The sequence below is a fragment of the Staurois parvus genome, unplaced genomic scaffold (genome assembly GCF_062004578.1).
Source record: "Staurois parvus isolate SC_StPar_1 unplaced genomic scaffold, SC_StPar_1.0 ptg000080l, whole genome shotgun sequence".
Taxonomy (NCBI): domain Eukaryota; kingdom Metazoa; phylum Chordata; class Amphibia; order Anura; family Ranidae; genus Staurois; species Staurois parvus.
Window position 1 is genome coordinate 5,802,466 of NW_028317876.1, and position 25,391 is coordinate 5,827,856.

The 25,391-nt window shown below is 37.8% G+C and overlaps 1 protein-coding gene across 8 annotated transcripts in view; it reads left to right on the plus strand.

The window, feature by feature from the left end:
• SORBS2 (sorbin and SH3 domain containing 2) overlaps positions 1–25,391 on the plus strand; it is a 382,944-nt gene that overhangs the window by 329,751 nt on the left and 27,802 nt on the right. For 5 of the 8 annotated variants that reach the window (XM_089669587.1, XM_089669588.1, XM_089669590.1 and 2 more), the window contains 9 exons: positions 299–348; positions 2,591–2,766; positions 3,398–4,972; positions 6,222–6,307; positions 12,039–12,079; positions 14,558–14,672; positions 15,352–15,480; positions 16,823–17,011; positions 23,867–24,682. In XM_089669587.1, coding sequence (XP_089525713.1) covers positions 299–348; positions 2,591–2,766; positions 3,398–4,972; positions 6,222–6,307; positions 12,039–12,079; positions 14,558–14,672; positions 15,352–15,480; positions 16,823–17,011; positions 23,867–24,682 — 3,177 coding nt within the window. The remainder of the gene's footprint in view (positions 1–298; positions 349–2,590; positions 2,767–3,397; positions 4,973–6,221; positions 6,308–12,038; positions 12,080–14,557; positions 14,673–15,351; positions 15,481–16,822; positions 17,012–23,866; positions 24,683–25,391) is intronic. The other 3 variants (XM_089669592.1, XM_089669593.1, XM_089669594.1) reach the window with 2 other exon arrangements.

The following is a 25,391-nucleotide window of genomic DNA, read 5'->3' on the forward strand; positions in this document are numbered from 1 at the left end:
TATATTTGTACTTGCAGGGTCCTTAAAGGAATTAAACATGGGAAAATGTTTGTGTATTGCAGAGGTGTACGGCTGTTTCTTGAAATGACAATGTTATAGAAAATGGACAATGAGTCAAAATCCACCTTGTACCATAGCTCACTGCACTTAAAAATTAGAATTATATAATGAATATGGTTGTTATTTGTTTTACACCTCTTAAACACAGAAGCTTGCAAATCATTGACTGCTTATAAATACAGCAACCCTTCATTCTCAGAATCCTTTGTGTTTAATAATTTTTTTTTTTTTTTTTTAGACATCCTTATACCAACCCTCTGTAGACAAAGGCATGGAAAGACCTTCAAGGTAAACATATTAGGACCCTTACCCAATGTACTGGAATGTTGTATTCAAACATTGGACAGGGCAAAAATAATAAAAGGAAATCGCTTATCAGAGTGCGCCCAAACCCTAAATGGTTGACATTCAGTATTGCAGCACAGTATGTCTTGAACTTTTTTTTTCTTAAAATATCATTTTTTCTTTTTTTTTTCATCCTTTTCATCTTTGTGCTGCCAATCACTTTTACCCTTTTTAGCCACTTCCTTTCTGCATGTAGTTGCCAAAGTGTCTGCTGCATACCACTGCTCAGGATGGAGTACCTGATAGTGACAACAGTAAAACCGTGCCTGTGTGCGTTGGCATTGCAGCTTGCAGAACACAATCCCAGAGTGGGGCTTTAAAGAAGAATTCCAGGTATGAGTATTTTTACATGGTTATATTTGTTCAGCTTGGACCAATGTAACTATGCATATATTGTACTTGTGGGATCCCCTGGCAGTTGAAAAATACTGTAGCAGACTACCACATCACTACAGTGATCTCCACTAGATTTTGGGTCCAGCGCCAAGAGGCTACCTTGCTGAATTGTGAACACAGGAGGTTTCCCGCTAGTTGAGGGTGCCATTCAGAGAATGGTTTGCATTTTCCGTGACTGGATGAGGTGGAGCACATGATGTCATCTCTCCAGCTTGTCCAACCAAAGGACACTTTATATTCATTGAGAAGATGCAAAGAAATCTCTGAATGGTGCCCATGCCAAGCACCATTCAGACCTCCTGTGTACACAATTCAGTATGGTAGCCTCAGCATGAGACCCGGAAGCTTGTGGAGATCACTGTTGTAGTGATGCCAGGGGGATCCTACTGGTATGGTATATGCATAGTTACATTGGTCCAGGGTGAATGTAAAAATAGCCATACCTGGAATTCTTCTTTAAGGATAAAGATTAAACACAGTTTTTGTCATTAACATGTTAATATTATATTCATTAGATTTAGACCAAATTTAACAAACCATATACCGATTTAATAATTTCCACAAAGTCTGGCAACCCACCTATTTATATTAAGTAGAATGGTCCTATTATTGGATGAGTGTTGGCAAAATGTATAAAAAAGACCAAAGTTGTGTTATCTGTGACTCGCTGATCGTCCACTTAATCATACACATGTTAGCATTAAATGAAAATAGTCAAGTAAACAAGACTTTGTTAGGTCACTACCTCCTCAGCTTTTCTATTGCTATGAGAAAAGCCACTCTTGACAAATCCTTTACCGTTGTGTTATGAAGTGGATGTCAAACCAGGCTACAATTGCACCTGTCTTATTCCTGGATCAAAATTAATGCACCCAGGAGATGGCTCCGTGCACAGTGCAAATGCTAATGTAAAATGTAGTTCTTGCAATGTATAACAATATTATTTAACAATAAATATTACAATACTATAACAATATTATTTAACAATAAATATTACAATACTATAACAATAGTATTTCTTTTACCAAAGATTTTATTAAGCATGTTAAAAAGAAACATACAAACCATAACAAATCGTATGATACAAAGCGACAACAAACAATAAAGGACAGGGAAACATCATACAACAAACCCAGAGATACACATACCAGACCCAGACTGGGGTCGAGATAACACTACTATAACAATATTATTTAACAATACAAATTATAATACTATAACAATATTATTTAACAATAAATATTACAATACTATAACTTTGATATCTGCAGCATTCAGCATAGCGCCAACATCAAAGCTGTTTTGGGAATATTAAAACACTAATTCATGTATGTAGGTCAAATGAAAACTATATTGAACCATATTATATATCCATATTCCTAGTGTATAAAAGTGATCAGAGTTTATTTCTGGAATGATATAGGTAAAATGTATATCTGTTAGCGAAATAACAAAAGAACAGAGGATCATTCTGAAGCAATTGTAAGCTGAAATCAGTGTAGGTATAATCCTTGCGCTGTTGTGCCATTATTATGATGAAATCATTCCCCACAGCTAGAAGTCTGCACTGGGAAGCTGCAATGTCACGCTTTGATTGTTCCTCAGGTTCATATTGATTTTTGGGAGTGAGCCTTGGATACAGGCCAAGCTTCACAATGCATATAACTAAAGTAGTGAAATGAAAATGAAGAATACCACAAGCATGTGTTCAACTTAAATATTCTGCCAGAAAATCACTGCAGTGAGACCGCAAATAAGAAGTTAAATGTTATTTCTTGTTTCTTTGAAGCTCTGCGAGTGACTACAGGAAGAGACGGAAGTCTGAGCCCAGTGTAGGCCATCAGAGAGCCCACAGCGACCAGAATGCAAACAGACACAGCCTAAGCAGGACAGGGGTTCATGGCGCAAGCACTCTGAGGAAGCCATTTATTAACTCTTCACCTCCATCTCCCTCACGATCAAAAGGTATGTGATAATATCACACATAATATCACAACGACAACCTGCAAGTAGTTTCTAGTCCATTTTAAATGAAACTGCAACATTGCCATCTTGTGGTGTAGGCATACACACACATTGAAACACACTTTCCATTTTAGATTATTATAACACACAGCTTCTATTTATGGAAGATACAAAGCCGAAATGGAAAAATAATTTGCCTTTATATATAATGTTTTGTCAGTGCAGCTAGTAATTTTATTGTCTTTGAAGGCATTTTAAAGAAAACATGGATTTATCTTCTACCATATGCAGTAAGATCTTTTAGTATTTTTTATTTGGGAAAGAATAAGTGTTAACCTGACTAATAAAACCTATGTGACTCCTAGAATTATACTAAACAATATGTGTATTTAGCTATTTCTGATTTTGAAAGAAAAATTTTATGACATAAAAACTTTAACAACCAGCATCACTTGAGTGTAGAATGGTGTATACGCTTATTGAGTTTGTGTCATACACTAGGTTTGTGCCCTTTTAGATGCTTCTTTACTTTTTCTGTTTCACTTTGTTACTAATGCTATATCTTTTGCTGTCAGTCTGTTAATTTCTGGAAATATCTCTTTCTTACCATGCTGCTCTTTGGATTCTGAAGGTGGGGATATTAACAGAATGTATCCCCCCCTCTTCGCTTACTCTGTTCACAATCCGAAAGCCTCAAAATCGCTAGATTACGGTAGTGGCTATAGTTATCATTTAGCTGTGCCTGATGATACAAAGCGCTCAATCAGCTTTAAGAATGGCTGGCAAATGACTCGGCAGAATGCAGAGATGTGGAGCAGCACAGAAGAAACGGCATCACCAAAAATGAAGTCTAGGAGTTGTGATGACTTACTAACAGAAGATCACAACAGTTTTTCCAATACCCAGACCAAATCTGAAAGCATGGGATCTTTGTTATGTGATGATAAGTCAAAGCAGAATAGTCCCTTGGCTTGGGATAACACATTTTCTTCTGAAGGCTGTGGTGCTAACAAGTCCAGGGTTCGCCACAGGTCTGCTCATGACACGCCAGGTTTCCTAAAGCTGTACAAGAAAATGCACCGCATAAACCGCAAAGACTTAATGACCTCTGAAGTAATTTGCTCAGTTAAGTCTCGAATAATGCAGTATGAGCAGGAGCAGCAAAAAGGTATATTTGCCAGCTGGAGAACTGTATCAGAAGAAGTGCCAAGAGATATGGTTCCAACCAGAATATCAGAATTTGAGCAGCTTATCCAGAAATCCAAATCTATGCCAAACCTTGGAGATGAGATGCTGTCTGCAGTTAGCTTAGATATTTCCACCAGTAGTTCATGTCCTAAGCGTAGGTTTTCTATTGAATCTTTGCTGGATGAAAACACTCCAGATAGACATATACCTCAGGTACAGCACAATGGAAAATCAAAATCTTTGGTTCCTGTTCACATTGAGGTTACAAGTGACCAGATTCCACGGTCACATGCTGAATTATCAGACAGTGATCCTGATGCAGTTGTTTCAGACCTAAGTGACTTTATACAAATTGAAGGATCATCTTTTTGTAGTGAGAGTGATTTTGACCATTATTCCTTTACGTCGTCTGAAAGCTTTTATGGGTCTGGACATCATCATCACCACCACCATCATCATCACCATCACCACAGGCACCTTATCAGCTCTTGCAAAGGACGATGTCCAGCTTCATATACACGTTTCACCACCATGTTAAAACACGAGAGGGCTAAGCAGGAGAAAAATGAATCCTCGGGAAAACGGGAAACAGATTCAGGCCTTTCCAAAATTGCTTTTCTTGTTAGTCCAGTGCCTTTTCGTAGGAAAAAAACCTCTACACCCAAGAGGCAATCTGAAAAGAGCCGATGTAAAGCATCTGTGTTTGAAGCTCTGGACTCTGCACTTCAGGATATCTGTGACCAAATAAAAGCAGAGAAAAGACGGGGGAGCTTGCCCGATAATAGTATACTCCACAGACTTATTAGTGAGCTTCTTCCAGATGTTCCAGAAAGAAATTCTTCTTTAAAAACTTTTCCATTTAGTACTGCTAATTCGTCCTACTACCAGCTGCCTCAGGATGGTGCTATTCATTACCCACCCTACCAGAATGATTGTGGAAGATTGCCTATCAGTGCCTCTTACCAGGATGTGGATGCAACCAACAACAACTCACAAGATAGCCCATACTGCTTCCAAGGTGCTTCAGTAATATTACCTTCATTTATTTACCTTCATCTTGAGCCATCTCATAATGTCTGAAAATGTGGAAATTTGTACAGCAGAAGTAGAACTTCCACAGCCATTCCATTTTGTGAATTAGAGATGAAGTAGGAAGTTGCAGTCTGAGCATTTTACTAATTTTAGACCAGATTGAGCTTAAATATTTTCACAATAATTGCATGGACTTTTTTGCTGCTCAGTAATTTTGTTACTGTGTTTTGTTGTTTTTTTACTATATCACTGCTTTCTCTTCATCTCTACTTCAAAACCAGCTTCACTGCCTGCTCCCATTTTAACCAGTTCATGTTAGTGTAATATATAAGGAAATCAAGTTATGACATTTCTTCACTGAAGAACTGCAAGCACTATATGAAATTATTTCAGCATATATTAAACATTTTATTTTTTTTTATATAGAAGCTATTTATTTTTTTAATGCAACAGGAAATGCAAAAGAAGTATAACATTACACAAAGACAAGCATTTTCTTTTTCTTTTTTTTTATTATTTTTATGTGGGATTTACAATACCAGGAGTTTGGTTTTCAACTAGGTTAAAGATTACATAATCATAAATTATTATTACATAATAACTACAGTAATAATCTCACCAGGGTGTAAATTGATCTTGCCATTCTCCAAGGCAATAAAGGTTAAGTAACATATATATATATATATATTTTATTTTGATTTACCTGAGAATAAACAGGAAATGTATGTATGGTATCTGATCACAATGCTATTTATTGATCCTGTGTCCCTTAAAAAGCATTCATTATATTGCATGCAGAGTCATTTCATGCATGTGAGTAAAGCATGGCTCTTCTGTATTGTGTCCATCTGTGTACAACGTCTAACTTCTCATCTGTGCAGTTTTGCTTGGCATAAATCCTACCTTAAATACATGTGAATGGACTTTTGCTAATGAGCATTCTGTCACCCTGTGCTTGTCAGCTGATGCTTCTGTCCCAGGGAGGTCTGCAATGAAGTCATTCCTTAGGAATGTATTGAATGTCTCTGCAGCAAGGGTAGGATCAGCATTTCTATTTTGTATCAGAAGGGTCTGCAGTTATGTGCCTAAAATATATCATTAGCTTTGGAGACATCTGTAGTATAGTACAAGGCAGATTATTTTTAAACGTAACTATCTTTAAATTGAGCTTGATACAAAACAAATCAAAATCAATTTTTATGAATGAGTTCAAATGTAATTTATTTGTTTTCTAGCAGACCAAGAATCTCCCCGGAATTATTCCTCAGCTTTCACTGATGTAAGCAGGAGTTCAGCAAGGAGGGGAGCACATGAGAAGGAGGTAACACTCTAGCTATGCTTCAATTCAGCTGCAGGTGTGATGTGGAACCCACTAAAGAGCTTCTGATGTTTATTGAGCTTTCAGAAAAATACAATAAAAAAAAATATTAAAGTGGTTTTAAACCTCAGACATGCAATATGAACAAAGCACATCCTTCTATACGGTGTACTTGTCTCTAGCCAAAGCACTGTGAGTGTGATTTCTCTCTGCTGCCTCATTCCTCTGTTATCTGCATGACTCGCTTCTGATAGCTTTTCCAAACTTGTTCCATTTTACCAATTGGTGAGGAGGAGGAGAGCTCCAGTACACAGCCTGTGGTTGACACCCACAGCTGTGCATGTTCTTGTATTGTGAGGAGGGGGGTGTGCCCCTTTCCTCCAGTCGGAGCTCAGAGCTCTCCTCACTGAGCTCTGTAGTATGTGACTTTAGATCCTGCCCCCTGCTTTTCAAAACCAAAATATTCTGTGTAAAATCTGTGTTCTGGAAGACTGTACGGAAGAGAAGGCTTACGATGAACAGGTACAACGTATGTAGGAGAATTTATTTCATTTCTGTGTATCATCTGAGGCCAATCACGTCATTGGATATATGTAAGGGTTTTCAGCCACTTTAACGATTTAATTTATGTTACAAGCCAAGTGGCTGCACTGCACTTCGAACAAGTTCAGGTAATATTCAAAGACAAGGTAACAACATAAAAGAGGAATAGCAGAAAAAGACCAAATGGTAAATAGCATCTGCTCCATTTTTTCTGAGTAAAGACCTATGTCTGTCTCTAGCATGTTTAAATTCACGTGACACTGTTGAATATCTCAGTACCCTGCTGGAAGTCTATTCCAAGCATCAACTTTCAGTAAAAGAATATTTTCTAAGGTTAAGTTTGAACCACCTATATTTTGAGGTCATGTCCCTGTATTCTAGCCCTCATGACGCTTATTTACACTCCTATTGTATTTAAAGGTTTCAATCACGTCTGCCCCATTCCTTTCTTTCCTTGAGACTGCACATAGTAAGTTCCTGCAGTCACTCCTGATATGTTTTATCGTTCAGACCATTCACCATTTATGTTATACATCACTGAACTCTCTTTATCTTTTCAATCTCTTTTTGTAAGTGAGGTTTCCAGAACTGGACGCAATATTCTAAATGAGTTCTAACTATAGATCTATATAAAGAAGCCTTTCTCAACCTTTATACCCCTGAGAAATCCTTGACATCATTTTCAGTTCTCAAGGAATCCCTGCTAATTAAATGGGGGTCAGTTAGAAAAATGCCACTTTACATTGCTGGTCAATGGGAAGAATGCCCCCATTACAGTGGTGGTCAAATTGCCACCCTTAACCACTAGCCACCCAGCCACTGTATAAAAACGGTGGCAGGGCCGCACGGCTGGGCAAAAGCACGTTTTAAAACATGCTGTTTCAAAACAGGTAGGGGACACGCGCGAGGCGCGCCGCCGCCCTACCTTCACCGCCGATCTCAGCCGCGGGTGTCAGTTGCCGGGTCACAGCCAGTTATTATCAGCTGTGTCCCGGCGATTAGCGGCAATCAGTGACAGAGAGCAGGGCTGCAGTAGCTCTGCTTTCTGTCAGTTCCCTGACAGTTCCTGACAAGCTGACCAGGAGAAAAGAGTTTCTCTGTCCCGATCCGCCATAAGTCACTGATCGCCGCCATAAGTCGCTGATCGCTGCCATTATTAGTATAAAAAATGTAAAAATCCAAGTATCTTTCCCGCCATTTGTAAACGCTATAACTTTCACGTAAACCAATGAATTTACACGTATTGGGTTTTGTTTTAGCAAAGACATGTCGCAGAATGCATTTTGGCCGAAATTTATGACGAAATTTGATTTTTTAAATTTTTTTACTGGACATGTTTTATAGCAAAAAGTACAAAATATTGTTTTTTTTTCTCAAAATTGTCAGCCTTTTTTTTTATAGTGCAAAAAATAAAAAACGCACAGGCGATCAAATACCACCGAAAAAAAGCTCTATTTGTGTGAAAAAAAGGACATAAATTTCATTTATGTACCGTATTGCATGGCTGCACAATTCTCCAGCGCTGTATAGCAAAAAAATATCATAAATTGCAGTATCTATACCATAGTTGTAGACGCTATAACTTTCACACAAAGCAATCAATATACACTTATTGGGATTTTTTTTACCAAAAACATGTAGCAGAATACATTTTGACCTAAATTTATAACTAACTTTGAGTTTACTGTATATTTTTTATAGTTGAAAGTAAAAAATATTGTTTTTCTTCAAAATTTTTGGTCTTTTTTTGTTTATTGCGTGAAAAATAAAAAGCGCACAGGTGATCAAATACCACCAAAAGAAAGCTCTATTTGTGTGAAAAAAAGGACGTAAATTTTGTTTGGGTGCAGCGTTGCATGACCACGCAATTATCAGTTGAATTAGTGCAGCGCCAAGCAGCAAAAATAGGCCTGGTCATTAAGGGGGGTAAATCCTCAGGAGGGCAAGTGGTTAAAGACAGCTGAAAAGTTTATTGGTGTAGTGGAGCTGGCTCTACCAAGTGGTGTTGGCCATGGAACTATGCAGGCACCGTCAAATGGAAGGTCAATCAGCCACAACCCAAGTTATTTGTCCAACAACCATACTTTGAAGTTCTCTTTGAAGAAGACCCATTATGAGCCATGTAACAACATGGCAAACAGACTTTCCTTGTAGGGTATGTGGTTAGGAAGAAACATTGTTGTTACTACAATAAAGGTTGAGAAAAATGGTTCACTATGTAGAAATTGATTCTCTGGTCTAAGCTGGGCATCAAAGTTTGGCTGTTTGAAAAACCACAGCCACCATTATTCACAGCTCCTAACTCAACCATATGTAGCACCCTCTTAGACAGCTATGGGGAGCTAAGAGCCTGATTGTTAGCTAGGAAGACTGAGTAACAGCCTGGGTGTGATAGCTAACATGGGTTAAACTTTGGTCAGTGCTGAGAGGCTCTGCAGACCATCCCTCTGGAATTTCCCCCTGCCCTAGAACTTTGGAGAAGAGGTCTGGAAGCAGCGGGTGGATCTGAGGAGTGTCTGATCTACACTTTTGATGGAGCCTGGCCAATCCCCAACAGGAGGCTTGGTAAGGGACCAGGACAGCCCTTAAAAGTGATTGAGCCTGCTCAGCAGCAGGAGAATTCAGGTGGAAGACAGAGAGAAAGATGTGAGGCTTAAGGCAGGAACCTGGGAGGGGCCCAGATAGAGAGAGGGGCTCACCTACAGGCAGTGGAGCTGGGAAGTACAAAAACTCAGACCCTCATCGGCCTCCAAAGCAAGGACCACCTGTGTAGCAGGGAAGGAGTAGCTCAGCTGGAAGGCCTGGTAGCAGCAACCAGCTGCACAGGAGAAGGACTGAGTGACATTCCCTTGGCCAGATAGGGGAAGGAGCACTGTGGTGGGAAACCAGATTTGCCACCTACTGGACTGTCTAACCTGGTAAAGTGACAGGCACCAAATCCCCCGCCCAGGGATACCTTCAGACAGCTGGGTAAAGGAAGAGGATTGTATCTGGGGTCTGGGGTAGCTAGCTCTTCAACAGAGACTGTGTTGCAGTGGAGGCTTATAAATAGTTCCAGGAAGTTGCCCTCTTTTCATCGATTCCATTGAGCATCCTGTACACCCCTAACCATATCCCAGTTTAAATCCCCCTAATAAAATCACAAAATCAAAGCTCAAGGACTGATCTCTGACTGTTGGATGCAAGTCTGGTTGAAAATGCTTGTTGCTTGGCTGTGCAGGGCTATAGGGGGACCCAAAATCTTTGCAACTCCTAAGGGGGTAGTACATCAGTGGAAATAAAATGTCCATCTCTGCACAGTACTATTCTCAGTGCAGCACAACTCTAAACTGCATCCTTGGCTTTTGCCTTGTTCTTAGCAAGAAAAAAGCACGAATTGGCTGTGCGCCATAGCCGAAACCCAAAAAATTATATTATGTCATTTGTGAGCATTTAATTCATGTGAAGAAAGGCATTTGATCTCAATTAAAGGAAAAGTTCACCTTTACAAAAAAATAAATGCCCATTTTTTGCAAGTAAAACATTGCACCCATGCTCAGCAGATTGTGCGTGTAATGCCGCGGTCCTGCAGGCTGTCTGTATAGCTGTTTGCCCGTACCTCCAATACAGGCAGGCAATCACACTCTGAAAGGAAGCTAAATTAACTACCTACAGTGTTCACAAGTGCTCTGGTAGTTCATTGAGAAATAAAAGCCAACAGCCGCAATGGCTGTCGGTATTTGTGGTTTCCCATTCACAGAACACTGTGAATGATTGACGCAGTGTTTTTTTAGATTGTGACAGTGAGCAAGGGGAGAAGATCCCTCGCTCACAGTAATAATGGGGACTTGGGGGAGCGAAGGCTGGTGCATCTGTAACATACATCTATAACATACCCTGTATATGGGTGTAACATGTTACGAAAGGAGAACTGATCCTTTAACCACTTCCTGTCCAGCCATTGTATATAAACGGCTGGATGGTGGCAGTGCAGGGTCAGGTGGCCGTTTATATACAGTGAAACACCGATCGTCGGACGGGACCTCTGTGCGAGGTCCCGATCATGTGAGCACCGATTGGCCAATCAGTGATCACATGCAGAGTAGTAAGCAAGATGTCACTTGTGACATCATTGCTTACCACGTGTGAAATCTGTGAATGATCACAGAGGTCACATGGTACCAGGCTATTCACAATAGACTTGTACCATGTGACAAGCTGTGACCAATCACAGCTCAATCAGTAGTTCTCAATGGCTGCAAGATTGCAGCTAGAGAGAAGGAGAAATGATTGCTTTTACAGCCTTTGGGTGTAAAAGCAATCAGCGTAAAAAAAAAAAAATCTTCATCACCCTCCACAAGTATTACAGTGTCACCATGGTGACACTGTAGTGCTAGGGTGACAGTATGTACAAAAAATAAATAATAATATAAAGAAATTTAAAAAAATTAAAACAAATGTTTAAAAATTATAATTTTTGGTTATAAACTAATTTGGGTTATTTTTTTTTTTTTTTACTAAAAAGATAACGGAATAAATTTTGGCCAAGATGTATGATGAAATACTATTTATTAGCAAAATTTTATAAGAAAAACACTTTTTTCAAAATGTTTGGACTTTTTCATTAACATAGCAAAAAAAAATAAAAATCCCAGTGGTGAATAAATACCACCAAAATAAAGCTTTATCTGTTTCACAAAAATGCTAAAAAATTCATTTGGGTACAGTGTTGCATGACCGCGCAATTGTCATTCAAAGTGTGATAGCACTGAAAGCTGAAAATTGGCCTGGACAGGAAGGGGGTAAAAGTGTCCGGACTGGAAGTGGTTAATGATTGTGTTAGTAAATATTTAAAAAATATAGGTGTGGGACATTTGCGAGACATATATTGAGACTTGTGTAGCTTTCTATATTTGATAGATTACTTTACCAAGTACACAAAAACCCTTATGACAAGGGTTTGTGTGTGAACTTTACCACGTTAAAATATCTGCACAAATTTTCTATAAGCAGCAAACGCCACAAACAAACAAAAAAATACATCCTGCCACATTTTTACTGGACTTTCTGTTTTTTTCCCCTATAATACATGTGTAAATGTATGCTCTTAGTAAATTGAAGATGCATTAATATGATTTGTACACATTTGATAGCAATTTGCAAAACATCATCCTGTAGTGACTGCTTTTTCCTTTTTGTCACTTTTGTGCAGGCTGCAAGAGCTGTGTATGACTTCAAGGCCCAGACAGCAAAGTAAGTGCTCTTCTGCTGTATAGACTACAGAAATTGGCATAGTATTTGTTTTTTGCTATTATCTTTACTTTATATTTAACCAGTTGTATATTGCAGCTTTCTACACTGTGTAAAAATGGTACCGTATACTCAAATAAAACTTGCAACAAATGTTCCAAATTACGTTTTTTAAAAAGATAACTAAACCCAAGAGCAAAAATGTTTCTTTATTGCTTAAAATGTTACTAAACCCAGGACCCTGCATTCACTATATCCAGTCTTCCACGGTACACAGAACATGGAAATGCAATTATTTTAGTAAATATAAAGTGTGTTGATTGGCCCTGTGCTGATCACATGTACCCTCCCAAAGAAAAAAAATCTAAACTGAGCATGTGCAGAGTGTCTTCTATAGCTCTGTACTATCAGCAGATGGATTGGGGACAGTAGGAGGACTTAGGTTCCACAGTGAGTATAAGAAGCATGCTTTACTGCATATACAGACTGATTTTATTGATGTGGGTTTAGTAACACTTTAAAGGAAATCTATGGTCACAGCATACTCTTTCATTTTTATAACATCACCATTGTAACAGCAATACAAACAATAGTTATTTTGTAAGTTGTGAGTTCTTCCTGCCTGGTGGCCATCTATTTCCACATTTTCCTGCATTCCCTTTATGCTTTTCAGCTTCTTCTCTGCTGTTTACCTTCAATTTGTAAGGACTACATATCCCATGGTACCTTACTTTCTGAAAACAATGATTCCTTTACTGACTCCGCCTCCTGAAACTCCTCCTTTCAGCACTTCTGTAGTTCAGAAGGCAAACTCTGTGCATGTGACAAAACAGTGCCTACTCACATGACATAATAAAAACGTATCAAAGAATTCAAGGAAGTAAATGTTTAGGTTTCTTTCCAAAGTAATTTTACAAACCTCATTATCATTCAGATTAATAGCAGAAGACTAAAAATAACTGAAATACAATGTCAAAATATATTAGTTATGTACACGTACTCAGACTTGAGACTGGGGTGGAGTTTCACCTTCCAGCAGGACAAGGACCCTAAACATACAGCCAGAGCTACAATGGAATTGTTTAGATCAAAGCATATTCATGTGTTAGAATGGCCCAGTCAAAGTCCAGACCTAAATCCAATTGAGAATCTGTGGCAAGGATTTGAAAATTGCTGTTCACAGACGCTCTCCATCCAATCAGACAGAGCTTGAACTATTTTGCAAAGAAGAATGGACAAAATTGTCCTTCTCTAGATGTGCAAAGCTGGTAGAGACATCCCCAAAAAGACTTGCAGCTGTAACTGCAGCGAAAGGTGGTTCTACAATGTATTGACTCAGGGTGGCTGTATACAAATCTACACCACACTTTTCACATATTTATTTGTAAAAAAAATGTAAACCATTTATCATTTTCCCTCCACTTCACAATTATGTGCCACTTTGTGTTGGTCTGTCACATAAAATCCCAATAAAATACATTTACGTCTTTGGTTGTAACATGACAAAATGTGGAAAATTTCAAGGGGTATAAACCCTTTTTCACGGCACTGTAGCTACAGATCTGCATACTTATTCTAAGTCAGTGACTGAAAACACTGAAACCAATGAATTAACATAACAGCCAGGCACCAATCTTTGAGAAGGAGAGGTAAAGGTTATGTTAATTCATTGGTTTCAGTGCAGGCTTCATTAAAATGTCACAAACTTATATTTTTTTGTTTTCTTAGTTTTTTTTTACTGAAAACTTTATTAAAGTGTTTTCTTTTCAACAAAATAAATTAACAGAGTTGGGAGAGGGATAAAGTAAAATGCTGTGTAGTAAAAAGTGATTGCTACCAACAAGATCACATCAAAGTAATACACAAAAACGGTGCCACAGAGTAAGTAACAAAGTTGTTTGCCATAATGAAGTAAAATGATACCCAACTCCTTGTTTGCTCCTAAAAATCTTCAAAATGTATTAATTCTCCATAAAAGACTCAATATCCAAACAGCAGATGTAAACATGTTTCACCCTTGTGGGCCTTGTTGTTGGTTGTGAACAAGGCCCACAAGGCTGAAATGCATTTACATCTGTTGTCTGGATATTGTGTCTTTTATGGAGAATCAATACATTTTGAAGGTTTTAAGAGCAAGCAAGGAGTTGTAGATCATCTTTCTTCATAATGGTAATTGCAGCTGTGCGACTGCATTTCCACGCTCGGCTGCTCCTTATCTTATTGGGTTGTAGCACCTTATTTTAACTTTATCTATGGACCTGTTTGCCATGATCCCTTGTACATTCGAATATATAGATGTGAATATAGAGAAATGTACAACTCAATAGATATGATACCAAAGCCAGGTTGTATCACCTGCAACACAAGAATTTACTGTATAATCAGTTGTTGTAGCTATACTGTATGGTATAAAACAGGGATTGTGATCATGCAAAGGGTAGTGTATGTGAAAACGATGGGATAAAATTGTCTGTTTTTCAGGGAGCTGTCTTTTAAGAAAGGAGACACTGTGTTCATTCTCAGGAAAATAGACAAGAATTGGTATGAAGGGGAGCATCATGGACGAGTGGGAATATTTCCAATTTCCTATGTTGAGGTTAGAAGATCTTTCATTGCATTTTAGCTGATGTATCAGATAAGGTCTGTAAAATGATGTGAATGTACAGTATGTAAAGCACTGTGTAAATTGGTGTTATATACTGTAAATACCGGTAGCAAGCAAAATAATACACATTTGTTAGTATCACTTTTGACAATTAAAACGCTCAGCTTTTCAGCACCTAAAATTGGCATGTCTCATATGAGTATCCAACCAATTACATTCTCATTTTAAAAAAATTAAGAAAAATAACTTCTGTGAAAAAATGATTTCTATGATCAATAGACATTTTTATTTTAATAATTATTCTCATGCAATAACAGAACAAATGTGCATTTAATCAGTACAGTATTCATCCCTAAAAAATCGAGTGACCAAGACCACGCATGATCGGAAATGGAAGGATACATTACATCATCATGGGATGTTGTAGTCTATCTTACAAGAATTTTTGTAACTTTAGTAGCCTTTCCATTTTCGATATGAGACTAGCATGCAAAGAAAAAAAAAATAACAAACGGTCAGTCTATTATTCTCATTGTGTGTGCGATGCTAAAGGAAGGGGTACAGATAGAGCTAGGCATGGCACTGTCCTTGTCTGAATTACTAGGAAATATGTAGAGTTTTCTAAAGAACTCTAATAACTTATTTTTCATTATGTATTTATTATTAAAAGAAAATAAGTCCAGCCGAGAAAGCACAACCAGTGAGACCTCCACCACCAGCACAAGTGCGAGAGATTGGAGAAGCGATTGCCAAATATAATTTCACTGCTGACACAAACGTGGAGCTAACACTCAAAAAGGTAATACTGTGATGTGACTTTCAATGGTGGACAGATACTGGCTAAGCATTTAGATTTTGGGGGTGTCATATGTGGCACCCAACATCTCCAATGAATTGAATTTGATTTTATTTAAGATTTCCCAGAACATTAAATGAGATGAATGAATCACTAGACAGCAAAAGCAATGCCAAGTGTTGTAGCAGTAATATGCAGTAATGTGTGCACTGCAGTCATGTAGTAGATTGTTCTGTAACCTTAAGAAACATGTGGCTGAATGCAGATTTTGCTAAATGAAATGGTAATTTTAAGAAACTATTTTGAGCATGTCACTCATTCACAGTATTCTGTGAATGGGAAATTACAGCTACCGACATCTGAATCTTTTCTTAAAATAATTTACTTAGTTCCACCTATATAATGCAACCTGTGTAAAATTATTGTATTCAACAATGTTTATGGTTTATAGGTTGCTTATTTCCAGTTCTCTATTACTTTCTTCCTTTTTTTTCTTTTTTTGGTTATCTCTCCATGTGTCATTAGTTATCCTAATCGCTTTTAATTGATACACTCTATACTATAAATGTTGAATTTTTAGTGACATTTTGTATGCTATGAATTATACTTTGTGAAGCAGAAAACGCATCAGCTTTATGGATCCTGTATTTATGTAACCAATAAAGACTTCCATTAAGAAGCTTTCCAAGTTGCTGGCTACTTGTATTGTACAACTATCTACAGCCTTTGCTGCTGTCGGGTTGTAGTTCTCAATGAGGTACCACGGTGCTGTTGAGTGCTGTGGTAGTTCATTGAGGCTTCCTGTCAGTGTATAACTGTCTGTTTGTACAAGGTATGAGCAGACAAATTACACACAGAGGGGGGAGATTTACTAAAGCTGGAGAGTGCAAATTCTGGTGCAGCTCTGCATAGAAACCAATCAGCTTCCAGGCTTTATTGTCAAAGCTTAACTGAACAAGCAGAATTTAGAAGCTGATTGGGTGCCATGCACAGCTGCACCAGATTATGCATGCTCCAGTTTTAGTCAATCAAACCAGAGAGTCTACAAGAGCTCTGCATAGCACCCTGGACCTTCTGACTGTGGGTGCATTGCTTTACAGACTTCCTATAAAAAAAATAATAAATGCACATTTTTTTACCTGGAAAAAGATGTGCATTCATTATTTTCTTCTAAAAGGTGAACTTATCCTTTAAGCACCATTGGCATTCATTCTTTGGTTTGAAATATCACTATGTGTATCTGTGAACATTATACTTTTGGTTTCTGATGGTTGTGTGATCTTGATAAAAATTATAAAATGTTTCTTCCACTACAGATGAAACCTAATTTGTCCTCACTTTCCAGGGTGACAGAGTGATGATTCTGAAAAAGGTGGATCAGAATTGGTATGAGGGTAAAATTCCAGGCACAAATAGGCAGGGCATTTTCCCTGTCTCCTATGTGGAGATAATCAAAAAGAGTTCCTCTAAAAGTGCTGGAGAATCACCTGATCGATATTCCACTGACAGGTTACACAACTCGGCCACAAGCACGGTAAGAAATGTTCTTCTTTTTAAACATCAGCCCTCATAAGTTAAAAGCAAAACAAAATTGTCATACCAAATATGATTAAGGCCGTAAACACAAATACATTAATTACATGCAGAAACGGTTTGTATTGCCCATAATAATGAATCAGAGGGTTGCTTACATTTACTATACAATATAAGCAACATCTTTACATTTCTTCTCTGTTTTTTATGCATTAAATGCAGAGGTGTTACATGTATGTTACATTTGTTACACGCATTGGAAGAAGCCTGAATTGAAATGTAGATGGGGTTGTTTATCTACCTTTGTAGAGTCTAAAACTTATTACCAATGTAAATGAATTAAATTAAGCCTAGGAAAGGAATAAACAAAAAAAATGTATGATGATATGTGAATCACTAGCACCCTGGAGTTTGTTTCCCAAATGTAAGTATATTAACCTTGTCTCTGCTTTTCGTTTTCTTCAGACCCTTCAGCTAAAAGCACAAGCATGGAAAGTGTAATGCCGATCTCTAGATAATATATTTGTTTTCAGTTAAAGTGGTATTAAACCTAAAAGCAAACATGTAGTATATTGCTGATTACCAATTCTTAGATGTGGTAGCTGCATTCATTTTCTGTTTTAGGCTTTCTTTCTTCTATTCCCATCTGTCCATCTGGTGATCCAGCCAGTATGTATTTTGTTTTTCAATAGAACAAGCTCTCCAGCAGAATGTACCACTGCAAGTGCTTACAATGGTACTTAAAATGATCAGCTTTTATTTATTTAAGTAAAACCTTTATCCCAAAAGAAAATTTGTAAATGTTTTTGTGTAACTGCTTATAAAGTATTGGCTGGAGATTGGCTTCAATTTGTATCTAAATCTGCTAGTCCAACTAATGCTCCCCTCCCCCCAGACTAAAAATACTGCTGTCCAAAGGTGCTTCTTCATCCAAAGTGGTGGAACTGTAATACAGGAGGTATGTTACTGATCCCCAAGTGAAAACAGAGGGAAAAAGCATAAAAAAGAAAACTAATGCAGCCACCACATCTAATGATTGGTAAGCTGTAATATATCATATTTTTGGTTAGGGGTTTAATACTTCTTTATGACTGGCATAAAAAGCCTATCAAAGCAAGCAGTAGCAATCAGCTGTATAAATCCAGCGCTGCCAATGGGCTGGGGATATACAGTATGTGAGTTTCCATTGGCATATGATCTGATTAATATACAGTGAGTAAAATAAGTACTGAATACGTCACCATTTTTCTCGGTAAATATATTTCTAAAGGCATTGTTGACATTAAATTTTCATCACATGTTGGTAACAACCCATGCAATCCATTCATAGAAAGAAACAAATAAGTTCAGAAATTAGGTTTTGTATAATAAAATGGAATGACACAGGAAAAAAGTATTGAACACGCTAACTGAAAATTATTTAATTTCGGACAACATCCTTTGTTGGTAATGACAATTTCAAGACGCCTCCAGTATGGAGAAACTAGTTGCATGCATTGCTCAGGTATGATTTCAGCCCTTTCTTCCACACAAATCTTGAAGGTTCTGTGGGCCTCTTCTATGAACTCTGATCTTTATTCTTTCTATTGGATTCAAGATAGGTGATTGGCTGGGCCATTTTAGCAGATTTATTTTCTTTCTGGGAAACCAACTGAGAGTTTCCTTGGCTTTGTGCTTGGGATCATTGTCTTGCTGAAATGGCCACCCTCATTTCATCTTCATCAACCTGGTAGATGGCAGCAGATTTTTATCAAGAATGTCTTGGTACATTTTTCCATTCATCCTTCCTTCAATGAAGTGAAGTTTGCCAGTACCGTATGCTGGAACCAGCCCCACACCATCATGTTCCCACCTCCAAACTTCACTGTTGGTCTGGTGTTTTTGGGGTGATGTGCAGTGCCATTTGACTTCCAAACATGGTGTGTATTATGGCATCCAAAGAGTTCAATTTTGGTCTCATCTGACCAGACTATATTCTCCCAGTATTTCACAGGCTTGTCTAAATGTTGTGCAGCAAACTTTAAACAAACTTCAACATGCTTTTCCTTCAGCAATGTTCAATACTGTTTCTCTGTGTAATTCCATTTTATTACATATAACGTCATTTCTGAACTTATTTGTTTTGGTTTCTTTGTATGGATTGCATGGGTTGTTATCAACATGTGGTGAAAATTTCATATTAATAGCACCTTTAGAAATATATTTACCTAGAAAAATGGTGACATGATCAGTACTTATTTTACCCGCTGTAATTGTCTATGGTCTTCTATTTACTGTAACCTTTACATTAAAATCTGTATCTTAATTAGTAGCAACATGTTATATGATCTAACAGAAAAAGTTCTGGGTAATTTTTTTTTTTTTTTTTTTAATCAACTGTGTGTCCCCTGACAAATTAGGACACAATGAAATGGAAATTTTAGTTCTGTTTTGATGCACACTTAATTAACATTAGCTTAGTAAGCTGTGAACTCAGTAGTTCAGTGTGTAAATACATATGGTGTCTTGTGTAGTACTCACCGGTCAAGACCAAAAAAAAACATCTGATGCTATTTAGTGAAGCTAGGATGTCAGAATTCTAAAAATATAGTCTGTGTGCAGTCATCCCTCTAGGTCATGGTGTGTGAGAAGGTAAATGGTTACAAGTGAAACTCCACCTGTCTGCTGCCCAGTTTGTTCTATCCTCTACAGCAAAGTTCCTGTGCTTTGCTCTGCAGAGGCTTCCAGCAGATCATTTGTTCCAGGCTTACATGAAGAAGTTTTCTATAAATCAGCTACAGCCCTCATGTTAATTCAATTATCTGTGACCATGTAAAGAGGGATACAAGACATGGACTGCTGGGACACACCAGAGCCCAGAAACATTTCATTGCAATCATGGCAGCGCAGCTAACCATAATTGCAAATTATAATTTATATGCCTACATTTGCAATGTTGTATTTCAGATATTCCACTACATATATATTTTTTTGTATTTTTTTTTTTGTATCCTGGCTTTGGTAGAACTGGTAAAATGCAACTCATTAGCTCTCCGATACCCAAGAACCTTGACAAATTTACATATATCGAAACCCAGGGACAAAAATGTACTATATTGCAGTTTACCGCTCCTTAGATGTGGTGGCTACATTGGTTTTCCTTTTTTTCAGGCTACGTACATTTACTGCAAGTACAGAAAAAAAACTGTTGACCCTGATGGAAATCCTGCATCCTTGTAACTTCCTATATACTACACTGAAATTTCAAATGTTATTAACTTTCCAGGTTATAATTCTTATTTAAAATAGATGAGAAAGTTGTAAGGTGTTTGTAATTCTAATCAGGGGAGTAGCTTAGGTTGGCAATATTGATCTTTAGGCTAGGTTCACACTGCTGTGATCTGATTATGTAGTACAACTTGGATGTGGTTTGCATGTTCTATAGGGCTACAATTGTGCTGGAATTACACTGAAGTAGTACAGGAATCTTTTCCAAAATCGCACTGTGCTGAGTTGCACTGATGTGAACGAGCACCATTGAAAACAATGTGATTTGCATTGTCCTGCAATTCTGTGCAACTCAAGTTGCATCTGAAATCGCACTAGTGTGAACAGAGCCTTAGCCTACATTCACACCTGAGCAGAGCATATTCCAGGTGACGTTGAAACATGTTTTACAGGCATTTTTACAGATGTATCAAGCTTTAGGAATCTGTTTCCTGGACTGACAAGGGGAGGAGAACAGTTCTTCGAGTGTAAGAAAGTGCATATCGTGCATTAACAGGTGCTCCCGTTAAATATGTTAAAAAAAGAGTGCAGGGCACAGAGCTTAGGGCAACTGTGCATATAAGTGTGAACAGGTGCAATTAGAAGGAATGGGATTCTGCATGTTCAGCATAGTCAGGCATGAGGAAACAAGCAGAAAAAACGATCAAGTGTGAATGGGAGCCTACAAATATAGTATGGAAAGTGTGCAATGTTATGCTAGGACAGGAAGTGTGTTAATGGCAAGATTGCTAGGTAAAAATAAAAGAAAAAAAAAGAAAACTGATGCAGCCACCAAATTTATTGGTAATCTACAATATATTATACTTTTGGGGTTTCGAATATCCTTTAAATATTTGTATTGCCCTGTTCGCATGGCAGGAATACCAGAAAAACCTCAGTGAACTCAATAAAGAAAAGAACACAGGATGTTGTAAAACATGAAACATACAATACCCCAAACACTCAGAGAGTAGGAGAGCATTGAGGAGGCTCAAGATGTTAGATTGTTCATGTGCTGTTAACTGTTTGAGCCATGATATGTGTTTATTTTCTGTGATGGCATTTTAGATATAGCTAGTGCTAAATGGAGTTCTGACCTAGGCCCCAGTCACACAGTTGTGCTGTGTTATACACATTGGTGAGATGCAGTGCCATTCATTCTTATTGTCACCCCAACGCACCTTTTCGGCCAACGTGCATATCTGTGCGCTACACTGCCAGCAATGCAGAATGCACAATTTTTTGGTGTGTTTTGGTGGACAGCACAACACAGTAAACCTGGCCTTAAAGAGGCCCTTTAAATCATCCCTATTAATTTTTTAAATAAAAACCTAATTAGTCTTCTGTTGCCTCAAAAGCCCCTCCATCCGTGTGAGGCAAGACTTTCTAGAAACAATTGTGGTTGCCAGCATCTTGTATATGATGTCAGCAGCACCCAGCAGATTTTGTAGTTCTGCCTTCTTAGGCGAGGTGTTATCCTGCACATGCACTAAGGAGACCGGCTTGTTCAGAGGAATTGTAAACAAAGCAGAATGAGGTTTTCCAGTCAACACTGTTCTATTGATCTGATAAGCTCTCCTGCACTCAGGGTGTCAAACCAGCTCTCACTAGGCCATGCCAGGAGGCACAGCAGAAGAGCTCTGACATTACAGAAGGACAGAGTAGCTAGGGAACAGACCATTCCTAATAGTAGCTCAATTTCGCTACTAAGTTCAGAGCCCCACTGTGGGTCAAATACATAACTTTTTTTTTTTTAAGAAAAGGTGTACTTGTAGCCATATGAGATACTTCTATATACACTTTTTTCCAGTAGCGACAGGGTTCTTTAACTCTTTCTAGTGTATCCATGAATATCCACTACTTTGTTAACTGAATCTACAAATATGTAGCCCATGGCTTTGCAATGAGCTTTGCAATGTTGCTAGTTCTGCTAATGAACAGAGGATCAATTATTAGTTGCCATGAAATTAGTTATTTGTTTTACTATATGGATATGTGTAACACTGCCAATCTCACAGAGCTGCCTGCTTTCTTACCCCTTTGTTGTAGGTAACTCTATCATAAAACTAGTGTTATGATGATTATTATTGAATTATAACTGTGTTATAATTTTTTAGTGATCGCTCGCCTATGTAAAATTTAGTTGAGAGACAAGCAAGTATGCTGTCCCTAACTTCAACCTTTGCCTAAGTACACCTTTGCCTTTTAATACTGTAAACTGTCTTTTATTAGCAATATTATGAAACATGAAATGGTGGTGCCAAGATGCTATTAAACGTACCTGCAGATTTCTTCCTAAGGACCCTATAAGAACAACTCGGGTAGTGATATTATGCTGATACCAACTATGAGGTCAGAACTTTCAACAACCCACTCATGTGTCTGCCTGCTGATCTGATGGGTAACAAACTGTTAGGTACAGTCCAAAGTGCTGATTTCTAGCCCTGTAGTAAATATTTAAAGTACCCTGGAATTTTGGACCCACACAGTGTTTTGAAAGAAATCTGTAGATATATGTTTCCACCTTTACGTGCCTGCATTTACTTTATATTGCTGCATTAGCCTACCTGATGTTTACTGGTATTTTTAAAGCTGTATAGAACAATATTGGGATAAACTTATCATGAGCTTTGATTGTGCTAAATGTACACATAACAATCGGATCCTATATAAACATGCTTTATCCCTTAAACTGCTGGTGTGGGAACTCACTTATGCTAGCATCTGAAAGAAGTGTCAGGCTGTCTGTGCTGCCTTTTACCAGCCATATGCATATATATATATTATTTATTTATTTTAATTTTGTTATATTGTCTAGTTTTAAGTGTCCACTTTATTGGGGGAGGCTGAAGTGAGGCTAATTTTCTGTGCTGTAGATATGATTAAATTATTATTTTTCTGAAGTTTGTGTTTTTCAACACCGAGGAGGATACTTATTAAGCAGCAAATATGACACAAAACCTTCATTGGTGTTGAATCATTCACTGTCATTTAAACTCATACACCTGAAACATTTACCTACAGTGAAGGTTTAGTAAATGTAGGAATGTTAAGATTCACTTCTTCATAAATATAACCCTGAGGAGTTTTATATATTTTGAAGTCAAATGCATATTAAAATAATAGCAACACTGTTTCTTTTAGCTTACTCTGCATTTGTAAATGACCTCTAATGTCATACTTATATGGATTGGTTAAGATTTATAGCAACTAAGCTGGTGTTTAAAGTAGCTCAGAATACAAATGTATTTGATACAATCTTCAGAGTAAAGCTACACACTGCCCTGACTTTTTCAGAGCTACGGTTTAACATGTGTGTAGAAGAAGCCCACAGCTCAATCATGAAACTCATACTACTACTTTGAATAGGATGACTCAGGCATCTCTCAGCATTTGACATTTAAAGCGCTGTCCATCAGCTGATAAAGTTACCCTTTCAAATAGCTCTCTTGCTCCTTTGGTTTCATGTACTAATAGTTTCTGGCATGTGCACCTACACAATTATATACATTGTCATCTTAATATCTTCTAGATTATACATTTCTTTTTCTGTTAACATTTTGTGTTACAGTCCTTTTTTTTTCTTAACCATATTTTTTTATTTTTAAAGTTGGCATCCACTAAAAGACTCCGTACTCCACCCCTTACTCTCAGGCCAACCTCTTGTACAGACTCTAGTAAGGGGAACTTAGAAGCTGTGACCAGTGAATGGTTGTCACTGACTGTCGGCTGTTCACCTTCAATCACACCTGTCCCAACTCCACCACCTTTTCCTGACCACTTTCTAGCCCAAGTAGAGAAACCCCATGCCTTGCCATTAACAGTTTTACAACCTGAACAGTGTCCCTCACATGATGTCACTTCCCGTATAAAGGATGGTAATTTTGTTCCTATTACATCTCCAAAGACCTCTCCGGGTCATCATCTTACTATACCATCACCATTTCCTGATACAACACTTTCCTCTCCTGTAATTCAGGAGCTTACAGTCCCTTCCATCTCTGGAATGAATATTGATAGCATTCAGAATGAAAAACAGTTCAAATACCTGGACCAGAAAGACTCAAAGGGACCAATAAGTGCCAAGGAAGCTTCAGCGGTTTTTTCTGACCACAGAAGTACATCAGAGACTCCTGGGATCGACCTTGTTGTTTCAGAATGTACAACTGGGTCATCATCTCCAAGAAACCTGGTATCGCTTGATGAGCAGGAAGAAGAGATTTGTCAAGAGCTGGTAACCATCATCCAAGGAGGTCAGCTGAACAGCCAAGATTCAGGGTTTTATAGGTGTGAGCCCCAAACAGAGCAGCATCCAAGACTCTACATAGAGGAAGATGTGGCAAGTGAAAATATAAAATCTCCAGTAGAAAGCGTAGCACAGCCTATTATATGTCATGAAGAGTACTCACCCAGTATAAATCCTGAGGTATTTCAGTGCTTAACATCAAGCCGCTCCATGTTGTGTTGTGTGTTTGTACAAAGCAGTGTTTTGTTTAAATTTTTTTAGGGGTGAAAAAGGTCCTAGCGCACATAACTCTATTTATGACCTCCATCAAAAACTATAAATTGGCTCCAGGTGGAAAATTATAGAGTTAAGGATGAATGTACAATCATGCATGCCATAGTCCAGCCAATGTGAACATCCAACTCCATAAGGATTTTCTTCATTCATTTTCCTTACTATGTTCCCACAAATGATAATTGCCAGCCTAATAGAATTGAGGAGTTATTCTGCATTTAATCATGGGGATGCAAAATTAGAAAAAGATCATATGGACATTATAACTGGATGTTCACGTTCTGCAGAAATAAGTATGATTTTACATTGATTTTCAAACACTTTGAATAGAGGACTTGTAATCACTAGTAAAAAGTGGATGTTAGTGGACAGAAATTATTATTTATGAGTAATGAATACCGCCATTGCAGTTAAGGTTAGGCTATCAGTCCCACCACCTACTTGTGCTGGATTTAACCACCAATAACCAGTACTGTTCTTTTAGGACTTTTTCATCCCTTAATTTTAAAATCTACTCAGTCTGCTTGATCTGGTCTGTCATATACTTAGGTTAAGCTCAGATAAGGGTATTGTGCAATGCAAAAATATAATATTGAATACATACATTATTAGGTGT